General features: G+C 41.6%; 1 protein-coding gene across 2 annotated transcripts in view; it reads right to left on the bottom strand.

The window, feature by feature from the left end:
• Window positions 1-22,718, bottom strand: part of FSTL4 (follistatin like 4) — a 240,491-nt gene that overhangs the window by 203,006 nt on the left and 14,767 nt on the right. For both annotated transcript variants that reach the window (XM_069772285.1, XM_069772286.1), the window contains exon 3: window positions 17,361-17,394. In XM_069772285.1, coding sequence (XP_069628386.1) covers window positions 17,361-17,394 — 34 coding nt within the window. The remainder of the gene's footprint in view (window positions 1-17,360; window positions 17,395-22,718) is intronic.

The following is a 22,718-nucleotide window of genomic DNA, read 5'->3' as shown; positions in this document are numbered from 1 at the left end:
TGCAGAAGCGAGGCTGGTAATACCCTGCGGACCGGAGCACACAGCAATCTTTCAGCATTGAAGGGACGCCAACATCTGCCACGGCATGCCGATGCTAAAATGCCCTGGGCTTCCCCTTAGATTTGCTCCGACAAGCGCACCTACGGATGTCAAGCTTTTTTCTTTTGCAATAGTTGGAGTTCATCAACAGGAAAACCACCTGCTCCACATATGCACATAGGAAAAACAGTGGAAAAGCACCGATAAGCACCAGCAGCTGCCCAGTAAATAACTTTTGCAGAGAGCAAATCCATCTCCTAGGCTCCTGGCCTCCTGCAGTCACTGCCTCACCTCCATGAATGAGTAATTCAATCAAGGTTTAGATCAGTAAGACAGACTAGACCTGGGGCTTTTTTCTTTCAAAGTATTTGGTTCTCTTTTGTTCCTCTCGATCTTCCCTCTCACCCTTTCTAATTGCCACAGGAGAGAAATTGTATCTCCCTGACCCTCCTGCACCTCCTGTCAGGGTTCCCTTCCCAGCAGCAGGCAGGCTCCCCAGCAGCCTTTTCATTCTGCTGCTGCTCCTCTTTCACAAGTGATCCCATTCAACTTCCCTTTAGCCAATAAATATACTTCCAGAGAAGACCGCCTTAAAGCTCTTTCTTAAGAGACTTGAAGAAATCGCTTTCTCGGCCCATCTGCATGTGATGCAATACTGCAGTGCAAGCACAGCAGGAACCAGCACTTTTGAAGGGTCAGGCTCCGCAGTAGATGAAGTGGAGCGGACCCCGCAGCAGAGACCTCTCTGCTCCAGTCTCGGCCAAACCCGACCTCCGCCAGTCCCAACACCCTCCAGCATCACCGACAGGCACAATGCAAGGCCAGAAATAAACAGCCTCATTTTTTCATTTTACTTAGATTCCCAAAGACCTAATGTCTCCATATAATTTTACATTTAATGTCTGACATATCAGGGATGCTTCAGTCTGGAACTATGCCAGGGAAAGGAGCTCTGCTGGGTGAAGGACCAGAGGAGCACAGCAGATGATTGCCCTCACATGGCCCTCCAAGCACAGAGGTCCCCACAGGGCAAGGAACCTCTCCAGCCTCCGATGGGCAAACCACAGTCCTGCCACATGCATTTCCTTCTGCACTTCCATCAGTGGGGGACAACAGTCTTAGTGAGAGCCTGCCCAGCCCCTCCTGTCCCAATAACTTAAATGAGAGACACATCCTGCAGATATTGCAAGGGCTGCTGCTGAGGACTATTCAAACCCCAGATGACAATGTCAGGCAAGTCCTGACCCAAGTATCACAGTGGTCCCCAACCCATCAATAATTGTGGCAGCTTGCTGTAGCTGCCTCTATCTGCCACTGACCCACAAAGCATCATCTACTGAACCTGGGCAGAAAGCCGCTGCCTGCCAGAGCAAAGCGTATCGCTGGTACACACACACACAGTTTCTTTAACAGCTTTATTTTAAAGATACCAAAATACTTCAACCATCCCACGCAGTGTTTCTAAGATTACTTAGTGTTATCCCCATTTCACACATGAGAAAGAGAAAGGTTACTTGCTGTGATTAAGATAATACAGTGGCTTTTAGGGTAAAAACCCAATATCAATAAAATTAAATATAAAACGCTGAAATCCATCCGAGAACATGTATAAAGTCAACATAAAGATACAAGACATTTTTGTTATTTTCAAAATTGTGTGAATAAGAGTTAAGTTATTTCTGAATCTGAGACATTCGGCTATGGGTATTAGGTTCATAACAGTCAAGATACATCTTAGGGCCTCCAAACCCATTAAGACCAAACGATAGGGTTTACTTACTGGTTACAGTCTGACTTGCCAAAGTAAAGCAACTTATCGATGAAATAACTAACACAAATCCAGGTAGTGCTAATGCAGGACAAAGTGTTGGAGCACCAGCATCCTCGAGGAGCCAGCATCTCCTTGCTGCTGCTTCCAAAGTAGTGCCTGTTTTTACACTTACAACTTGTACTAGATCAATTGATATTACTTTCCTTTTAAACCTGCCTCACTGAAATCATGACAAAGGCACAAAATAGCAACTGAATGAGGATTGCACACAGAGAAAGTAAAGCGTACCAAATCACTCAGACTAATATAGCTCCAGGAATCAATAGGAGTATTTTTAACCACTCTCATAAATTTCTTCTTTGCTTCTGCTACTGGAAGTACCAGAATAGATGGAGCCTCTCAGGCACCAACAGAGCCTAATTCACAGTATTTTTGTTTGCTCCCACAAAAGCTTTAGAAAGACACGGCGTGTCAGGGACGGGGTCACAGCTCACAGTCTTCAGTGTATCGGCCACTTTGCTGTGCTCCTAATCTTAAAAACAAAATACAAACAGCAGCAAGAAATCGTAACAGAAGCTCCTTTCTGTACATTTTCCTCCTCCAGGAGATACACTAAAAACATACTATAGATTAGTCCCACCTAGGGTGAAGAGCTTTCTTCACACCACGTAAAAAAAAAACTTCATTTTTTAGACTAGTAATTACACAATTACACAAACAATTGTGGGACTGCAACTCTCACTAATACCAGCCTCTCCCTCGGAGGCTTACATCTTTCTTGCAAACTAAATGACCCCAATTACAGGGGAAAATACTAAAAGCTACACTCCAGTTTTGGAGGATATTCTGCTACTTAGGTTTCTTGCCTTTTTTCTTAATACAGGCACACAATTTTAATTATTTGGAGCTCATCAGAGTCCATAGGGTTGAATCAGCAATGATAACAGACTGCCACTGGCAGGCAGTGACAAGCTAAACCCTAACTGAAACCTAAAGGATTTGCTACCACTCTGAGGAAAAAGGCACGTCATGACTATTGGATTACATGAGATTGACATTTGTGACAGTATTATCAAGTCAAATATTATGACAATTAGTTTAAAGTTGATTTTATCTCAGAAATCGTACCAGTTCTGTTGATGTTTGCACTCCAGGGAACCATGTTTTCATGTGTTTTTTCCTATTAGAGGATGCAGAAGAAGAAAATCTTAGGGGAAAAAATGCCCAAGAGCATGACTGAAGAAGTGATTATTACTTTTTAACTTCTTCTATTAGAATTAATTCCTATTAAATCCTGAATGAGGTCTCGGGACATGAAACAAGTACAGAATTGCAGCTAAAACACTTGCAGCTCTGTGCCAGCTGGCAGCACGGGCCAGCCTGGCTACACACACCACATCTGCAGGCAAAGAGCTGGGATTTGCGAATGCAACATCACTCCCTGACAAACATATTCTGGTCTGAATATCTGCTCTGTTAATTTTTATTTCTAACAGCCTAACTCTCACATAAGATCTAACTCGGGATGAAATAATACCCCAGACAGCTAATGCAGAGATTGCGCTACACGCTGACCGCTCAGCTGCAGCCCCCACGCTGGCATCCACGCACAGAGCAGCCCTGTTTCGTGTGACAGCAAGAAGTCAGCAGCACTTATTGCTCCTTATGGCACACATCACCCACAGATAGACATGAACCCTGGCCCCATGCTCTAGAGGATGGTATGAACTTATCGCTTGATCCTAGAGGACACTCACAGCTGGGTGACCCTGTCCATGCAACCAGCAAAAAAAAAATCCAAACTATCAAGTCTAAATTCTAAAACATAAAGTAGAAATATGACAGTTTCAGACTCCACTGATGTCCCACCATTACAGTGTACCCCCAAAGCTTTTGCTGCTAGATCACAGTCTTATCTGAAGTCCTACAGTCAGTCAGCATCACATTAAACACTCTCCACCAAAGTTATCTTTATTTTTTCATCCAAAAGCGAAAGATAAAAAAACCCAGACAAGGGAGATAAGAAGGGGAGACCTGAAAGGCATTTTTATCATAATAGCTGGCAAACACACATAATTAGATTTTGATAACAAGTAAAAAGATTGTGTTTACGGTAACTTTAAAATCAGCAAATTCTACTTAAGAATAAAGGGAGTGAATCCAGCATCTGATGATTGGCATTAACGTTCTAGACCTGATGAACAGCTCCAGTGCTCAACAGCTTCCCGGATTTCCTTCTATCTCAGCTGGCCTAATAAAAGATATTACTTCTCCCTACAAACCTTGACTTTCATATTCTAGTGCCTGATAAACAACCAGCACAGAAAACACAGATTTTTATCTGAATTTAAAAAGGGAAGTTTGTGTGTTCTAAGGACTAACTGAATCCTGTTAAATGAAACCCAACCCTTTGGCTTTGGAGAACTTTCTCAGTAGCTCATGGGTATATTACTGAAAACCTCGGATCTTCTTTTTGCCATACAGCATGCCTGAAGGGAAATGGTGGTGGCACCAGCAATCTTTCCAGTAATTAAAAAGAAATACTAGCATAGGTAGTATTTGTGGAAAATAACACATTTATTTTTCCAGCAGCATGCATAGCACCAAATGGTGAGGAATTTGTTTCACCATGGATCTAGACAATGCTTAGCTTCATCTCTGTTCATGAAGAAGCAAAATCTGAACTCATCCCTTCTCACTAGAAATTAAAAAGAAACAACAAAAAAACCAACTTTGTTGTATTTAAGTCAGCACAAGACCCAGTTTTAATAACTATTAGTTCTATTCGTCCATCTTATTCTTGCTTATATGGACTTTAGCTATAAGTAAAGCTACAGGGTGCCTCTTTACATGTTGCAGATGGGATTTTGCAAGAGTGAGCTAAAAATGTCTAGTCTGGGGTTGGGGTTTTGCTTGTTTTTTCAATTGCAAACTCAACAGAGCAGTTCTGACCAACTACCTTTAACTACTTAGTGACCTAAAGCCCTTGGAGCCACCAAGGACACACAGTCCCTTCCCCTCACCCCAGCAGTGACGAGCCAGCATGGGTCAGCAGGGCTTCAGGAGAGATCTCAGAGCCCTTCCCAAAAGAGATTTGCAGACAAAAGCTCTGTGTCCAAAGCTGCAGAGGAGAATATTAAGCTAGCAAAGGAGCGTTTGTTTGTGCTAAGAAAAAGATTTAATGTCTAAATTAAATAAGTGCACTATGCTTAGCTCCCACTGACAGAGTGGCTGGATATTAATGGCTCTCCCGCTTAGAGCTGCCTCTCTCCGGAGAGCACCATTAACATCAGCCGCTTGCTGATCAGCACATCAGCAAAGGGGACACGCACGCACGGAGCCACGCTCCCCCCTCCGCTCTCTCTTCCCTGCTTCCAGTTAGCTTCTTGAAAGGAACTGTATTGCTGTTTTGACAGAAATCCTGTTGTCCCATGGGAATACACTGAAAGAATGAACAGGTTTGGTTTAAGGAAGGTCTGAAAATTATTGCTACAAAACTAGGAAAGTAAAATGGAAACTCCATCATTAGAGTACTGAGTCAATATTAGTTTCCCCATGCAAAGGAAATAAGTTGGGTACTTTTAATGATTTTCTTCATGTCCCCATTGTTAAATGAATACAATAAAATGTGTTTTGGTTATGTCATTCCCACTATTAATTGCTGTGGAAAATAATCCCTCAGGTCACCCAAATAGAGAAAAACATGGAAAAAGTCCGTGTTTGTCACAAGCATTCAGCAAGGCCAGCAGCACTGTTCTCACAACGAGACCAGTCTCTCACCCTCCAGCGAACAAACATCACCTTGTGAAATAATCACATTAGAGCTTCTGCCTGATGGAAAGGCAGAGGGGTGAAAGACAAGACAGAGGGCTGTAATTACTATTTCTGTTTTAAAATACTAAAGGGTGCGCAGTTAAAGATCTCTGAAAGATGATGGGGTCATCTAATCAGAGGGAATACAGCTCAGCTATAATAAACAAGCCCTCATGAAGACACTTCCTTTGAAGAAAGAATTGCAGTGCCTGATACACAGATCAGCAAGGATTTGTTCTGGTGATGTTATTTATATTGGGTGAACAGTAAAAGGTGGTAAAGAGTCATTTTCAGCATTGTCTCACATACAAACAGAAATCTTTTTGAAGTTCACTCAAAGCCTGATTACTTCACCAGCACCTCCACACTTCCCAGAGACGCATTAGGACATTCTAGCGATAATTGCAAACTCTGTGACTTAATGAAAATGCTCACTTAGCAATGCCTCTAATCCAGCTGACCTGCTTTGAATATATTTCTAGGTGTCATCCAAATGTGAATCTCCAAATGCAGGAAGCATTTGTTATATTTCCAAAAGGAAAAAAAGAGAGCGCGCTTTCTGCTGTCTCTGCTCCTTTACTGCTACCTCCATGTGAGATTTCCCCCTAATTAAGATGCCTCATAATACTGAGGAGCAGTCAGATCTTCCAGGATAATTTAATGTACTTACAAGGGCTTTGACTTATTCCCCATGCTGTGCCTTACAGTAAGGAGTTGCTCCTTACTGGTTCTGAGACCAACAGACCACTGTAAGCTGTGACAGTCCTATATCCAGTCCACATTCCGCAGCCCAGGCTGGCCAGTTCACCATCACAATGGCAGAACAACCTTGTTTTTCCAAGAATGGCATAAGCCTTCTCTCTAACTTTTCCGTGACTCTCCAACTCCCAGTGTCAGGAATCCAGCACGCTGGTCCATCCCCCTGAGCAGCATGTAACAGAGCAGAGAGGCTATGAGCTCTCCTGACAGACCCACGCACGGACTCACCCATTAATCTAGCTCAGTTATTGGCTGCTGCTGAGGGTCACTGTTTAAAATGTTATTATATAGTTAGGAGAATACAGTTCTTCATTTATTAGGGGTTTTTATGGGTCAAATAGTTATTCCATTGTTGAACAGTGTTGAGACATAGCCCGGATCCCGACTCCTGCACGCTCAGCAAGTCCCATCAGCATCTTGGGGTACAGAAACAGTCACCTCGCACGCTCAGCAGTACGTCTGCTTTAATTTCAACAACCCTCTGTTTTCACGAACTGTTGTTTTTCCGTACAAATGTCTCTGGCAATGGATCATCCCTCATTGACACAGGTGCCAACAGAGTTGGACATGTTGATAACAGCTGAGAAGCTGCATAGGGCTGCTTCCAATTTCTGGCTTCACTGATTCTATTCCCAGGGAATAAGGTTTGCCACAATGTTGATTCTGCTAAAAGCGGTTGATGAACTTCTGTATTTAATGGGCAATAAGAGTTAAAACCTAAATCTGATTATATAATTGAAGGAAAACTAATAATTTTTGAAAAATAAGTATGGGTAAAGAAGAAAGAACACAGGAAACATAGAAAGGATAATAAAAAAATCTAAAGTAACTGAGAGAAAAGTTCTTTAAAACATTAAAATATGAAAAGAAAAAAATTGTATTATAGGCAATTCACATAATAGAATTTCAATGGGAGAAGCAAAACAAATAGAAGGGGCATTGCATGCCATTGTCACCTGCTTTGCAGTTGCAATGAGAAACTAAATTGAAATCTTGTAAGAAGTGACATTTTGAAAAACTTCCAATTCTGCAGATGGAAAACACGGCACTTTTTTTCTTGTACTTTTTATTTTCCAAGCAAGAGCATAACTGTATGCTATTATCTGCTGGCTGCACAAGGTGGATTTCAGCTGTGGCCTTTCCACCAACTACTGCGCACAACAAACCACAGGAACAGACACTTACTGATAACTTCGACAGAGCTGGACCAATGTGCTGAACAAATTTAAAAGCCAGAATGCAACTTATGCCTTTGGAAGGAACAGGCTTTAGGTCTTATAGGTCCAGAATCACTTTTCACACTTTTCATTCTAGTAAAACATGTTACTAGATGGGTTTCATAACGTGTCCAATAGTTTTACACAATTAGAAAACGCATTTGGGCTGACATTCAGCCCTACTGAATGTCAAATCTTTAGGGCCACTTTAGCAGACAGAAGGCACATTTTAACCTCGTCAAACCGGAAAGAGTAAAAGGAATGCCAAAGACGTACCACCTGCAAGGGAGAGGCAAGGATGGAAAGAAGGAAGAGACAGGGACAAGCTATGAGGACCACTCTCATGCTACTTTATAAACTCACGCAATGCCCACGCTTCTGTTACATGCAAAACAACAAACTTCTCTAATATTCTTCAAAAGATCTCATCAAACACAACAAACAAGCAGCATAGCATGGATAAATAACTACTGCCTCGTGACAAACAAGGAAATATTTATGGAAGGCTATTAAACTTGGATTACTTATCTCAGACACTGGAGCAGTTGCACAGTCGCCAATCAGCTCTGCTGACTAAATACATATTTATAAACGCTTTAGCTGTTTTATTTACCCAATGGACCAAAATGGCTTATTCATTCTGTTCTGGTTTTATTTTGGTCTATCAAGTACAGTAAATGTGCAGTTAGGTGCATAATAAAAACTCCTTTAGAAAAGTAATTACATTACCTTACACACAGTAGATTTTTCTTTCCCAAACAACAAGAACAACTGGACCATTTCACAGGCTCATAAGTTCTTATTAAAAAATATACTGACACACACTAATTACTGAGCTGAAATCTTGCTTGGCAATGTAAAGTCCAAAGGAAACATTTAGAAACAAAGCAGAGCCCCCTGAAAACCACTAATTTAAGCAGAGTGTTTGCTATGGCAGCAGCGAGGCATGTGGCCATGGCACGAACCACCTGAACGGTTCATTCTCCACATCCTGCAGGGTTTGGTGAGAATTGGATGTGGTAGAAGATAACGGACCCACAGGTAAGTATTGCAAGGACCACCGATGCTTGCCTCAGCCACTGCCCTGGAAAAGTGAGGCATCTCCAGGAGAAGACAGCAGAGCACCATCAGAGCCTCCCCCACCATAAACCACAACACTCCAGCTGGGCTAATCCAGGCTGACAGCTCAACACATTGCAACTGCCACAGGTAGAGGCCATGGCCACCTGGTCTTATTTTATCTTGTATCTGGGCAGTGAGTTGAAGCTCTGAAAATATTAACCTAATTGCTCTGCCTTATGGTTAAAGTTCAGTTCAGGAAGAAATGGCATGTTGAAACACTCTAGTAAGTCTACAATTAAAAATATACCATACTCTTACACATCAACTAGACTAGCAGCATGTTCAAAAATCATGACTCAAAAACCTGATTGAGCCCATAAGCGATCCTGGACTTCGGGTTTCCTGGCTCAAAGTCTGAGTTACTTATTTTGCTAATTTCTGAGACATGCGGGATAAACTGACTTGTTGGAGATTATTTGCATATTACATTATACTGCCATTATCAGAAACATCTGCTGCCAGTTTTTTTACTCAACCCTTACAAAGAAGTTTATTTTACTGGTCTGAAAACTCAGGGTTTCCAATGCATTTGCACCTTTCAATAATATGTGCAAGCAGCATATACCCTCTCCATATGAGAGGCTTCCACATCATGCAATGCTCTGCGTAACAACAGTATTTCAGCAGAATTATGTGGCTGGACAGAAACGTAGTATTTCATACAAATAGCAATGCATCACATGGAACAATAGCCAACACTACTTCAAATCTCACTTTGAATTTCAACCTGGCTGCTGCTAAGGATGCTTAAGTCAACAAAAGCCTGTCCATCTGAAAAATCTCACCTTCTCTTATGCTTAAAGACAGGTTGTCTTAAAAGATCAGTGCAAACCAGTCCTGCTTTACTGCTCTGGGTCAGTTGGAGATAAGGCGGGGAGGTGAAGATGCAGTCAAGATGACAAGGTTTGTAGGACAAAGCAGTATCTTCCAAAAGATTGCCCAGTTTAGCTGGAAAAAGAGCAGCTTACAGAGTCAAGGGATATTAAGGAAGGGAAAAATGTTAAAGTGGTTATCTCTCAGGGAAAGACAGGTAATTTACAGGCTGTGGAGCACAGAGAGATTAGAGGGAGAAGTGAAAAACAGAGGGAGAGACTGCCCTGTAGAATAAGCCTAATCTCTCTATGAAGTCTTCATCAAAATTTGGCGTTCAAGCTGGTGAGGAGGCCATCCATCTCGGGCAGGAGCCAGCAGCAGGCAGCACCACCAGCACACCACCACGACCTGTTGGTACTGATCTCCTCTCTGAAAGCATGGAGGATGCCCCTGACATGCCACACTGGGGGACACGGGCATGAGGCAGACACTGCCAGAAGTGCCCGAGAGGTGCAGCGCTTGGTACATACCAGAAAAAAACCATCTCCTTTAACTCCAGGACATATGATCATCTATCTTCCAAAGCTTCCAAATAACGTGAACTGATGAGCAGGAGGAATTTACCTTCTAGGTTGGATAGTACATGCTTCCTGCTGCCTCCCTCAACATGGCTGTATCTTTTTTTGCATGTTTTTGACTTAAAATTCTTGCATAGCCTGAAGCCAAAAGTCTGTTCAGTAAAGTCAGCCTTGCTGTTAACTGTTCTGAGAAGCTGGGTTGATAAAGTTGGCTTTATGGTGTGTATTTTGGTCACAAGCTTTAAGTCAGCAATTCATGCGTGATGTAATTGGTTGTGAAAAACCCTAAACACCAAGTGATTCAAATTTCCTAGACACCAGTTCAAGGAGCCTTCTGCACCATGCCAGCAGATGAGGCCATTGTATTGCTGCAGGTCAGTGCAGGGTTTCATGCCCCATATTACCTGCTGTAAACGAGCATCACTGAGGGACAACTCCAGCATCTTCCACTATCCTGCAGTGGAGCTAACTGCAGTTTGAGATTGCTACATATGTGGTTTTAGGGTCTGATACTGCTGTGCAATATCTACTCATGGATACTAAATACAAGGCATGCAGGCAATGGCAGCACCCTGGTTTGGGGGGGGGGGGAGTGGGGGGGGGTGCTTTTTTTTTTTTCTTTTTTAGTAACTTCCTTTTGCATGCCAAGAGATCATAAATTTGACTGATCTCCAGCTGTTCCCCACATGCTCAAATTAGGAACTGGGACTTCTTTAAAGGTGGGGCATGGCCAAGCAGGACTGCGGTGCACAGCATGGTGTGGCAGCCAACCCCAGCAGCACAGAAACCAGCAGCACCAAGTGGCTTTTTCAGCTGCCAAATCAGCACAGTTCATTCTGCTTTCAGATGGAAGAGCAGCAATGCCTTCAGGCACATCCAGCCTCAGCACTCCCCATGGGGGATAACTATTTATGAAGTATGGTAGTATGGAATATGTATATGTATTATTTTGCATCTCCCTGTAAATCTTCACGAAGTCTCATAGTTTCCTGGCTTATCTCCATCTTCTCCCTCTCCCCACCCAGGGAACTGAAGTCTGGCCACTTCCTAAGCTTGCTTACAAGCTCCTTCCTTGGAGTTGCTGCTGGTAACAGCTGCCTGGTTTCCTGCTGCTCAAGAAGTTTTTGCTTCAACTCCTTCGGGTGCATCAATCTGCTGCTCTAGCAAAGCCACATACTATTATATTTACTTACTAAACATTCATGCCCATTCTGCCATGAACAGAATTCATTCCTCCTCCTGCCCCAAAGTACTTAACTACAGAAACTGATATATCAATTTACAAGAGCCTTAAGTCTGCAAAACCCTTCCGCTTCCAGCAGTGAGAGAGCTGGGCATGCAATGGGTTTCCTATGTCTGCAGGCAAAGCTGGGCTAAACCATGGCTGCATGCACGTTTTCAGAAGTAATCCATCTGAATGAACAGTCATTTGGAAGCCAAACATGACCACTAGGACCAGCACTGTTTGGTTTAGAAAACAGCTCAGAAACTCCCTGGCTGAGCTGCAGCTCACTGTTCAATGTTTGCAACTACTCATCCTTGTCCAGAGTCCCATACCGGCGTGTGCAATACCAACAGCTCTAGTAAGACTGTCCAGGAGTATTCGTATTACTGTTTACTACTGTTCCTAACACTGGCTAATAAGTTGATTATTTGGGGTTCTTTCCCCTCCCTCTGTTAACTCTTGTCACTTAGAACCACAAAATATGACAAGTTAAAATTAAACACCGTTGCTGACAGATACATAGGAGCGAACAATTTTGCCCCTTCCCCCCCCCCCAATTTGGGTTAGCCTGACTAAAATAAAATCCAAGATAAAAAATGCCTCCAGCAGCTCCTTGAAAATATTTTTACCTTCATTATTTCTCCCTAATTCCCTGCCAACACTGCAAAACTAGGCATCCCTACCGCATCATGTATTTGAAGAATAACGTTCACATGGGATGAAGTACAAAAAATGCTGAGGAACTACAGTTTCTCAAACTTAGAAAAACAGGAGCTAAACATCAGATTAATATTCTGACCCAGTGAAATATCCTTCCCCAGGCAACAGCTTACCATTCACTGACAACATATGCCCTGAAAAGCCAGAGATAATAAAAATTTCTATGAAAACAAAGCAGCTGAGATGGACAAAGACATGAACCTTTGTCTGATATAAAGACTGAGTAATTGTTAAAATCAGTATAATAAACGTGGAAAATATTCCTACTTGTGATCCCACAAAAGAGGTATTTTTAATGTAAAACCTACTCTCTGAACTTGAGGCATGTCCTGAAGATATAGCTAGTGTGTTTCTGAACACACAGCTCTGTACATACACAGCATATACATACAGATATGTATATTTATCATATCATATAACTTGGATGTCACTGAGACAACCAGACAACCAAGATCCTGGGGGTACCACTGCTTCTAAAGGGCAACGCAGACACAGGTACTGATTTTTGGTGGGTTTTGACCAGGTCATAAGGAACAAAACCAAATTTCTTGGAGTCTAGCAGTAGGAAAAGAACAACAGGATGGGAAATTAATAGGTGATTTACTACAAAAGTAATTACAGCTGATCACTTCATTGTGTTTGTGAAGGGTTTGAGGAGAGAAACTTGCCATTTCTGCCAAGTTTTGAGAGCCTTTCATCTTCCATGGATAGGTGAAAATTTGAAACGTGCAAAAAGAAAGGACGAAGTGAACAGAATTTCTACAGGGCATTACTGTTTTATAACCATGAGTCAGTTTTTCATCCAGGACTTAAGAATTGATGTCAAGTGGCAAGTAATTAAATATTTCTTAAGCTGTTGGCTGGATCCTCCACCACTGCTGATGCAGTCCCAGAGATTTTTCAATAAAACTACAGCAACTTGGGAAAGCTCAAGGTGTGCTATATTCTATTATTCCTCGCTGTGATTAGGAAACACACTGTAACAATGAGGATTGTGTATGCTCAATAAATATATATAAATTCAAACAGGACATCCACAATACAGAGCTTGTGAATACTTCAGAGAGGTTTCAGCCTTTTAATTCAAAGCAGATAGTTAAAGTTCATATCTTTATGGTAGTGTGATGTCATCTGTCTGAATAAATCTGGAGTTGCTTCTCATTTAATAAGATTATATGGTCAAACAGAGTGGAAGCAATCTGCTTGAACATTTCTTGGCTGAATGGTTTCAAAAGCATCTTTTGACACTAATTTGTTGAATGGATGATTGCAAGCAACATAAAAACAAATTAAAAGTTTTAAGTGCTTGGGCTAGATCCTCAGCTAGTAAAAAGCAAAGGTGGTCCATTAAGTTCAGCATGGCTTGCTCATTTGTATCTACTGAAGATCTGGCTCTTTATGCTTAATGTGACTATACATACGCTTGGGCACAGAGCTATACTCAGCAGGCAATTTATTCTAGTACTGAGCATCCTTTAGCCCCACACTGCCAACAGGAGTGGGAACATTTGTCAACTCCAGAAGCTGCAGAATTAGCTCCTATGTTCTTGCAACTAAAATAGTTGGGGAAACCACTGGAGGCCCTGTTCTGCTAGACATGGGGAATTTGATGGACATGAATGTATATGGCTTTTACATAAATAAATTGTGTGGTCTAATTTACAGCAACAGGTAAGTATCACACTTTCATCTACACTCATTACACAGTGAAAATTCACCAATCATTAAAATTAAGCCCTGCCACTGTCAAGCCAAATGTTTATAGGTGTCCTTGGTCCAGTGCTTCTTCCAATTTATCAAACCCTTTAGTCTCCCAATTTTCTGCTGCATGATATTCTCCATCCTTTTCACTAAATGCCTGCTGTGTCCACCTGATCTGCACGAACTGCTCCCTTTCCCAGCTCCCTACTTCTATTTTGCTCTTCCCCATCTGCTCTCCTGCATTATTTCACTGTCCTGGGCTGCTGATGTAAATGTGCAGGTTATTAATGTTTTTGCTCAGTCTCCCTTTCCTGTGCACTAAAGGCAGGTAGTGCACAGGAACCAGCAACAATGCTAACACCTGAAACCATACATAAACATGAGCAGTAAATAATGGGAAAGTATTTAGAAAGATAAAGGAAAAGAGAGAAAACTAGATAACTGAAAAAAGGTCTGCCTGCTCTAACTTGCCCCCGATTGTAAAGAGCAATATAAAGAGATAGTATTCAAATCCTGTGCTTGTTTACCACATGCCAGGTTTTCTTGAGTTTGTGGTTTGGGGTGTTTTTTAAAGCTAGCAACACAAGATGTGGCACCTCACACCATATTCTGTTTTCCGTTACATGAACATATAACATGGATGGAAACTGCAGTAGGTCACATGCATGTCCCACTGAGAGCAAAATTTCAACTTAATGAGCTTAAACTGAATTTAGGAAAATATTCTTGCAGCTTCTAATCAGCTACCAGAATGAGGTTTTCTGGGCTAAAAGATCATTTTTAGTCAAAAAAGGTAATATTTGAACACCAGTTAGGCAGCCCAGGGACAACACAGATCTGCAGCCATTTCCATTTAAATTCATAAGGAAATCACTCTTCATGCATCACAGTGGAAGATGGCTGCCAGCTGCAGTCAGGGAAGCATCTCCCCTCCGTACCACAGCAATTAAAAGATCATGTAATTATAGTTGATCTAGCACCCATGGAAGTCAAAGGAAAGCCATTCATCGACTGTAATGGGCTTTGGAGCAGCTTCAAAATTTCTCCAGCATATGTAGTCCTGACACTTTGGAAACCAAAAGCCTCCCAGTTTAACTACACTTATCCACAGCTAAAAAAGGAAGAAAGTGTTTTCACATCTTTCTTTCATCTAATATAAACACAACCCAGCAAAACTGACCATCAACTATTAAATGGATTATTTGTTGAAGGAAGTATGACGAGTTACTATTTACCCATGGACCAGTTGACAACAATCAAGGCTTTGCTTCCTTTGAAAGAAAAGTGTCTGCTTTCAATCTAAAGGACTCAAACCTTTTGTCCAAAAAAAATAATTCTGAAAAGTATAAGCCAGCATTGCCCTTCCTTTCACCAAAACCTCTTTTTTAATTATCCTAGTTCATCCATGAGCATGGCATAACAAAAGCAGGCACAGAGCAATTTTGCTGCAGCTCTCACCTTCGTGGTGGTTTCTATTAGATATTTTTAAGTTTCAAAGTTTTTCAGCTTTTCAACAGAAAGCCAAATCTTCCACCAAGGGAAGGGAACAAGCACAACCTCCCACCCTCAAACAGTTTCCAATCATCTAATTTCCTCAGGTACAAACCATTATCCACAAAAATTACCGTTTCAGGGAAAAAAGCATTAATCTTAACATCAGATCATACCATATAAAAAAATAATAAATCCTTTTGTGTGCATAACAAACATTTTGACCCCCTGGTTTTGTGGGGTTTTTTCTAGCACTGAGTGGTATCTGCTCTGCACACATTTTAATACTGAAGAGGTTTCTGAAGGAGGCTTTTGTTGAATTATTTTATAGGCAGTATTGAGGACTAACTCCAGAGAGGAAGATACTTAATCATTGCTGAAAATCCCCAGGTAGCTCTGCAAATCCACAGGCTTTTGTGACCAAGATGTATTTACCATGTTTGTTAGCATTTTCTTGACTTCTGAGGAGTCTGCAGTTCTTCAAACATACTTGATTATTCACAGATTGCGTTGCTGGGCATAAGCCCAATTTATCTATAGACCTTAACTCCCCAACTACTGCCCTCTTCTCCCTACTCCATCCATAGATCTAAGGAGCTTTCTGACAGAGAAGTTCATTATATTGAATTCATTTCTGAAAAAAGGTATGGTTTCACCCCTCCAAATGGAAATCAAGCCTTACCTGTCCTGTGAAGGCAAAAAGAAATCAGCCTAACTGAGCCTGGAAATTTGGTGTCTAGAAGCACTGATCTCAAAATCCTGTTATTGCTCTGAAGTAACATTTTGCAAGCACCCACGTGATCTATAATCTCAGTCATGCTTTCAAAAATTGCTATATTTAAGTTCATGTAGGTGTTGGTTACTTTCACTGGGAAGTAAACTTTGGACAAAAACCCAAATCATATCTGAAACAAGACTAGGGGTACTTCCACACTATTTTATTCATTAAGTCCATTTTCACAAGACTGGATTCAGTCTCCATGTCTATAATGAATTGCACCACAAACTCTATAGCTAGAGCATGACTGAAATGTTTCCACATACAGGATGCCAAGATGCTCTTCTGCATCTCAAAGCAACCTTGAACCACCCAAGAGCCCTCCTCAGTCTGAGATCAAGGGAAGTCTAAAACTGGATTTCTTCACAAAGAGCAGTGGAAATTTGACCAAACACACATATGCTGGAAACCTGAGGTAAACAAATTTCACTTTTAGCAACAGCCATATATTTAATTTATTTATTCAAGCCTCTCTGCCACTGCAGCCTCAAAGCAAAAAAAAAAAAACCACACCAACAAAAAACACCAGAAAAGCCAACCACAAAAAAAACCCAAAAGGACATTATTTGCCCCGATGACAAGTTACCCTTGGACCCGATCTTTTTCATTTATGCAGTAAAACAGTGGTAGTTACAACCTCTTCCCAATATACTGGATGCCTGAAGCAATTAAAGAAGCTGCTGGAAGAGAACAGAGGAATGCATTGATCTGTTGAACAGGAGAGTGCCACCCGCTTCACATTCTACCGAAACAGACGAGGCAAGCAACTGCCTGATCCGGAAAACATCTGCTAAACAAAATCAAAATTAATGATAACCAGAATGAGCTCTTTGATGGCCGATTCTCACCCAGCTGCCAGGAACCATCAAAGAGCCACTCACAGAGGCAGCCAATTAGTTACTAATGCAAAAGAGTTTACAGGAGCAGGAACTGAGCTCAGGGCACCGGCATGACTCACATTTAACACTGCTGCACCTTTGGGTGGATTTGCAGTGTGCTGATGTGATGCACAGAAAGCCTTGTCTGGACTTTTTTCTCCTTAAAATGCTCCAAGGTCAGAGTTTAGATCCTCTGCCAGCACCCAACAAATCCTGACTTGCATCCCCAATACCACCATGCAGTTCTGTGCTGAAAGAGGACCTTTTCAATGAAAAAAAAAATCTACAATTTGTGACACTTAAGGACTGTCAGGTGAGCATTAGGAGGCAGTCTCTTTGAAATCCTACAGCAATACACTCTTTCAAGTGTGTAAACTCATGTTTGTTCTAAAAAGTTCTGCAAGAATACTCAACACCAACACACACATTGAAAGAAAACTGTATTTTTTTCCTACCTTTTCTTCTTGTAACTTCAAACCTTCTGGAGTCCTATAAGGAAAAAGAGAATTTTTTGTGTTTGGTTTTGGTTTTTTTTTTTAAATACAAGAATTGTTCAAAGGCAGCATGAACAGAAACCCCTAAAAACATTAGTCATTGTCCCAGAGAAGCATCTATGAAGCTCTACACAATAACTGAGGAGTAACTACAAGCATACATTTCAGTTAGTCCACAGATATTTAATGGATCAATATATCACCTAAAGTGATTCATCATTCTGTGGTAAGTTACATTGTAGAGCACAATATCTTTCTTTAAAAAGGATTTTTTTTCTCTATTGATGTTAAAAGGGAGCAGCTAGGAGGGTTATTATTACTATACCAAGGATTTAGGGTTAAGGAGGGAGGAGCCATTACAGATATTTTTAGCAGAGACTTGTTCAAATACCTGCATAATTTCAAAGCAACCAGACTACTCATGCTTAGAGCTGAGGGCTCATCTTTGCCCACCTACATCATTTGCCCTATTTCTTGCAAAGCATCACTACCATCTCTAATAAAGAAATGTTTTTTAAACATTGCATAAAGTCTGAAGGGGTATTGCATTCCCAGACAACACTATCTACTTATGCTAACGGCAAGTCTCCAGAGGAATAAATATTTAACTCCAAGCAGTAACATTATTTATGGGTTAATTACAAATACTTGTTCCCATCGTTCAAGTTACTTCTTGCAACCAGTATTAAAAACAGTGGAATCACAGAGGACTCTAAAAGACCATCTTGCCTGGAGTCATGTTGACCCAGACAAAGCCCTCTCATGGATGATGCAGGATTAACGCCACTGAATGCAAACTTAAACCCAGGACCCCAGAGTGCCGTCAGGTCCCAGCACCGTCTCCACCAGACACAGGGAAGAGGAGCAAGCTCTCCAGACCCCTGCCAGAAGCTCCTAAGGCAGGTTTTTACTCTTGTGGAAGTGCCTTGTTTAACCCCATTTCATTCCCTTAGTGCTCGCTGTTCTCAGATGTTTGTTTATCAGAGAATGAAATAACAAAAAGGTTTGTTTCCCTCCTTTTGATAGGAAAATAACACATGGCCTCCCCAGACATCTGAGCTTTCTGGCCCACCTGATGCTTATTAGTTTTATTTGTACTTTTTCACTTTTTTAAAAAAAATAAAGTACCTCCCTGCAGACCATGTTTAGACAAAGGGAAGTAAAGTATAGTGCTACACTTCTAATGAAATATATCCACAGTCCCCTTCTGCGGTACGGAGCGCCCTGCCACAGGGTAATTGAAAATACAGAAAGCTGCCACTGGAGCACACAAAAAAAATACAGAGCTTTTCAAAGTGAAAGAAGACAGAAATAAACAGAAGGGAAAAAAAATCAGCTTATGGAAGTAACAGCCTGCTCAGCTAACTCCTGAAGGCCTCACCTCCCTCACCCAAGCACATCAGACAGCATCAGGTAATTCAGAAGGTGTTTTATTCAAGGACGTACTATTACACACACCGCACGCTACAGTGTTGTAGCTGTTCATTTACTGCCTACCGAAACCGCTCCTTTCTGCCCCTGGCCCCTCTCACAGGACCCCCGCAAGGCCTCGGCCTGCCCCAGCCCCACGTTCCTCAGGCCCAGGTGACCAAGCGCCATCACGGGTTTCCTGGCCCAGCTCCACTCAAACCTGGTGACGGTTTATACTTTGTCCGCTGTCACCAGCTGTGGAGGCAACAGATGCTGCTTCTCTTTCCTACCAGTGGCCGGCAAGCTGTCTTTCTCAAAAACAAAGCTTTCCCCAAAACTGAGAAGGATCAGAAGCCGTCTCCGTGGCACCCTCCAAGTCAACTGAGGGGGATAAACAGAAAACGGGTATTTGCGTATAAAAATACTAAGTCATTATTCCCCGTAGGATGCTACCTCAGTGATCTTGAGAAATATATAAAATGGTATTCAGGATTAGTACAGACTTCAAAGCATTTATCCTCTTTAGGTAGCAAAGCTCTGAGCTGTGTAGACAGTTATACTCCAGGGACCTCTCAGAGCTTTTCAAAATATTAGTTTGAGAGGTGGGGCACAGGATAAAAATTCAGATACAGCCTGCTATCATTAAGCCCGTGTACATGTAATATATGCAAAAGGGAAGAGTACTTTTAAAGTTCCCCTGGAGTCCCTCACTTTAACAAGCTGTTTGAATTCTCTGCAGTTCAAAAGCTTAGAAACACTAAAACTAATTACAACTATTACATTGATCAAAAGAAAAAAGACAATCACACTCTATAAAAAATTCAAGTGTCAGCTCACTTATATTAAATACCCTTTTGGTATTTCCATGAAAGGAACTGCATAGACATCATGAAAAACAAAGGATGGTCTTCAAAGTTTCTCTTCTTTTAGTCTGTTCCCCTTATAATTATAAGCTCTAATGAATGCAAACTACCCCAAAAAACAGATGCAGGATTCAGAGGAAAAGCTTGTTAGAAATGCAATGGGAGAATGTGAGATCAGGCTGCAAGTCATGACTTCTCATTACCTGGGAGAATACCAGCAAAATGTCATCATCCCCCCCCCAAAATGTCCCTTTCCATGGAGAAAAGACCAATGGCATTGAGAACGCTCAACATTTCAGGAGAGCGCACAGAATAATGGGAAATGGGAAAAATACCTGGCAACCATGGCAGGGCTTGAAGAGCAGCCACAAAAAGGCGTAAGCTCCAGGTAGAGACACAACTGTGGTTTCTATCCCTCTAGTAAAGTGAAGCTATGGCAAGGGCTCATTTTTCTTAGTTTGCCTCACCCAAATAATTTCTCTCTCCTGCAGCACAGAAAAGAAGAAACGATGCTAATTTTTCTCCTTGAGGGCATGTTGAACATAAGACCTTTCTATTAGTGACCTAATATACCACTAAGAGACATTACCAGCAATTCTGGCCACAGGCACAGCACTGTGCCACACACTATGACTTGGGCAATCTCTTCACAAAAAGGAATAGTCGCCCTTTCTTTGAAGTATAAGATACTGCTCTGAAGTAAGAAAAAAAAAAATCACACAGAGGTTTTAATAGTGTTACTAGTAGAGAATCAAACTATTTTGATAAAAATGACACTAAAGTTCTCGGATGCATTGCCTGAGGAATACTTTTCTGCAGAAGCCATAAAGCAGATGGTTATAAATGAGACTTATTTCATGGGCACCATTTAATGACTGCAAATTCCTTTAACTAAAAATCTAATTTTATCAGAGCATAAATCATACACTTTGAAGGGAAAAATTTGTTTCAGATTTCTCATTCCTTCTATAAAGCTTCTTCAGGAATACCATTTTAATGCATTTCATTAATGCAAGGCAACAGTTTTATTTGTTAAGGTTTGCTTTTAGCACCTATTTTCCTCCTTTTTAATGTTAGCTAATTGAATGCAGAATAAAAGGTCCTTTGGTTCTATATCTGAAGTGCCTAATCATTGTTACATGGAAATCAATGTAGTATGTTTGCTTCAGTATTGCTTTTCACCAGACATGTAGTTACTGAAAAAATGCGTCTCCAAAAGACCAACCCAGTGTCAATGCATGACAGCAGATACAGTGTCATCAAGTACGATTACTAATCCTACCTGGATTAGGAGGGACAAAAATAAAAATCAAAATCAGAAATACAGTTCACTACCTGCTGTCACACAGCTTCACTCCCCCGTACGTGCCGTGCATTGCACATCAAACACCTGCGTGAACCTTACGCAATTTAACAACTGCTCTGCACAAAGCCCTTTTCTGCTCTTACAAAAAGGGAACGCCAGTCTTTCAGAAGACAGCATCTAGATGTCCTGCCAAGACATAATAGCCGGTTTGTGTTATAGACTCCTGATTAATGCTGAATCATGGGCCCATGGATGAGCAGAGCACTTCTGGAATGAAGAATCAGATTTCATTCAGAACAAACATGGGGTGGGAGGGCAGGGGGAAACTTCATTGTGCAGAGTTAAAATACAGCTACACAGAGGGAATACACAATATAGTACAGTGCTTGGTTGCCAATGTGCTGCAAACAGAGTTACTGACAGACATTAGTGATGGATCCAAGCAGCAAAACCACTTTCAGGTTGCTTGGTATCAGTATAAATGAAACCTTTAAACACCTCCATATAAAAACATATCTACATCTGTCCTATACACCAAAGAACATACTGTGCACTATACAAGGCAATGCTATCTTCTTCCTGTAAATCCCTGTTGCAGGGAGAGCAGGCTACATAAGCTTCTGCTCCTGAAGCAGGAGGCCCCTCATCTCCTGACTCTGCTGGAAAAGGAGGGCATCACGCTGTTGGCAGGGAGTGCACAGCACCTTCCTAGCTCAGGCTCCAATTTCCACAAAACACTGCACAGTCAAAGGTTTTCTTTCTCAAATATTGTATTTTATTTCTGTCTCCACTGAATTCATGGGTTTTTGCACTCTTGGATAACAGCAGATCTGGCTTCAACTCTCCTGTGGCTGAGCAAATTCCAGTTTGCTGGACAGCCCTGTTCGGTGTCTTGGTGTGCAGCCTTTGGGGTGCTGCTTCTGAACAAGTGAAGCCCAGGAAAAATAGAACCACCACTACACTAAGAATACCAATTTCTCTGTTAAGATCACTTCAGCTTAGCTTTCCTTCACCAATGCTAACCAGCAGTTGATCATTTTTGCTTTTTAGAGCTGCATTCAAGTAAACTGGGGCAAGGAAGGACCACGTGCATGTTCCTCTTAGCTCTGTAACTACAGGCAAGACCAACACACTGAAGGGCTAATTTCTTATTAGAAGAGTGATCAAGAAATTGCTGTTCCAAACTGTGGGGACTGTTTGTCATGTAGAAACCCAATTCCCACACCTCAGGGGCAATCACCATTAATAACATCCACATACTCTCTCCAGCCAAGAAATGAGCAGGCAGAGCAGAACAGTCGTGTGGATGCTCTAACTACACAAAATTATTATTGCAGCATGAGCAAGGGGAGGTCATTCAGAAACAAAGCTAACCCAGATCTGTCTGCAGGAAGCACAGTAAGAAGCAGAGCTTCCCTAAAGCTTTAAAACACCCATGGGACTGGGGACAAGATGCAGACACACAAACTGCTCTTGAGGTTCTCCTCAACTCTAGAAAAATGACACAGTCCAGCCTTTAGGCAGGCAATGCTAACCACCTAAAGCAGGTTAAAAAAAGTGTCATTAGGTATCTAGAATTTATAACTGCTTGATGCATGTATAAAGTCACACCACTACAAGCTGTGCATGATGAAAAGCAATCTGTTAACCTAGATCCTACAACCATGGACTATACATCAAGGTGTATGTATAACACATGCCCTTAGCAGTCTTAAATAAAAATATTCCAACCCACTACTA

This window comes from Haliaeetus albicilla, chromosome 27 (genome assembly GCF_947461875.1).
Source record: "Haliaeetus albicilla chromosome 27, bHalAlb1.1, whole genome shotgun sequence".
Lineage (NCBI taxonomy): Eukaryota > Metazoa > Chordata > Aves > Accipitriformes > Accipitridae > Haliaeetus > Haliaeetus albicilla.
This window is presented reverse-complemented; position numbering and strand designations above follow the sequence as displayed.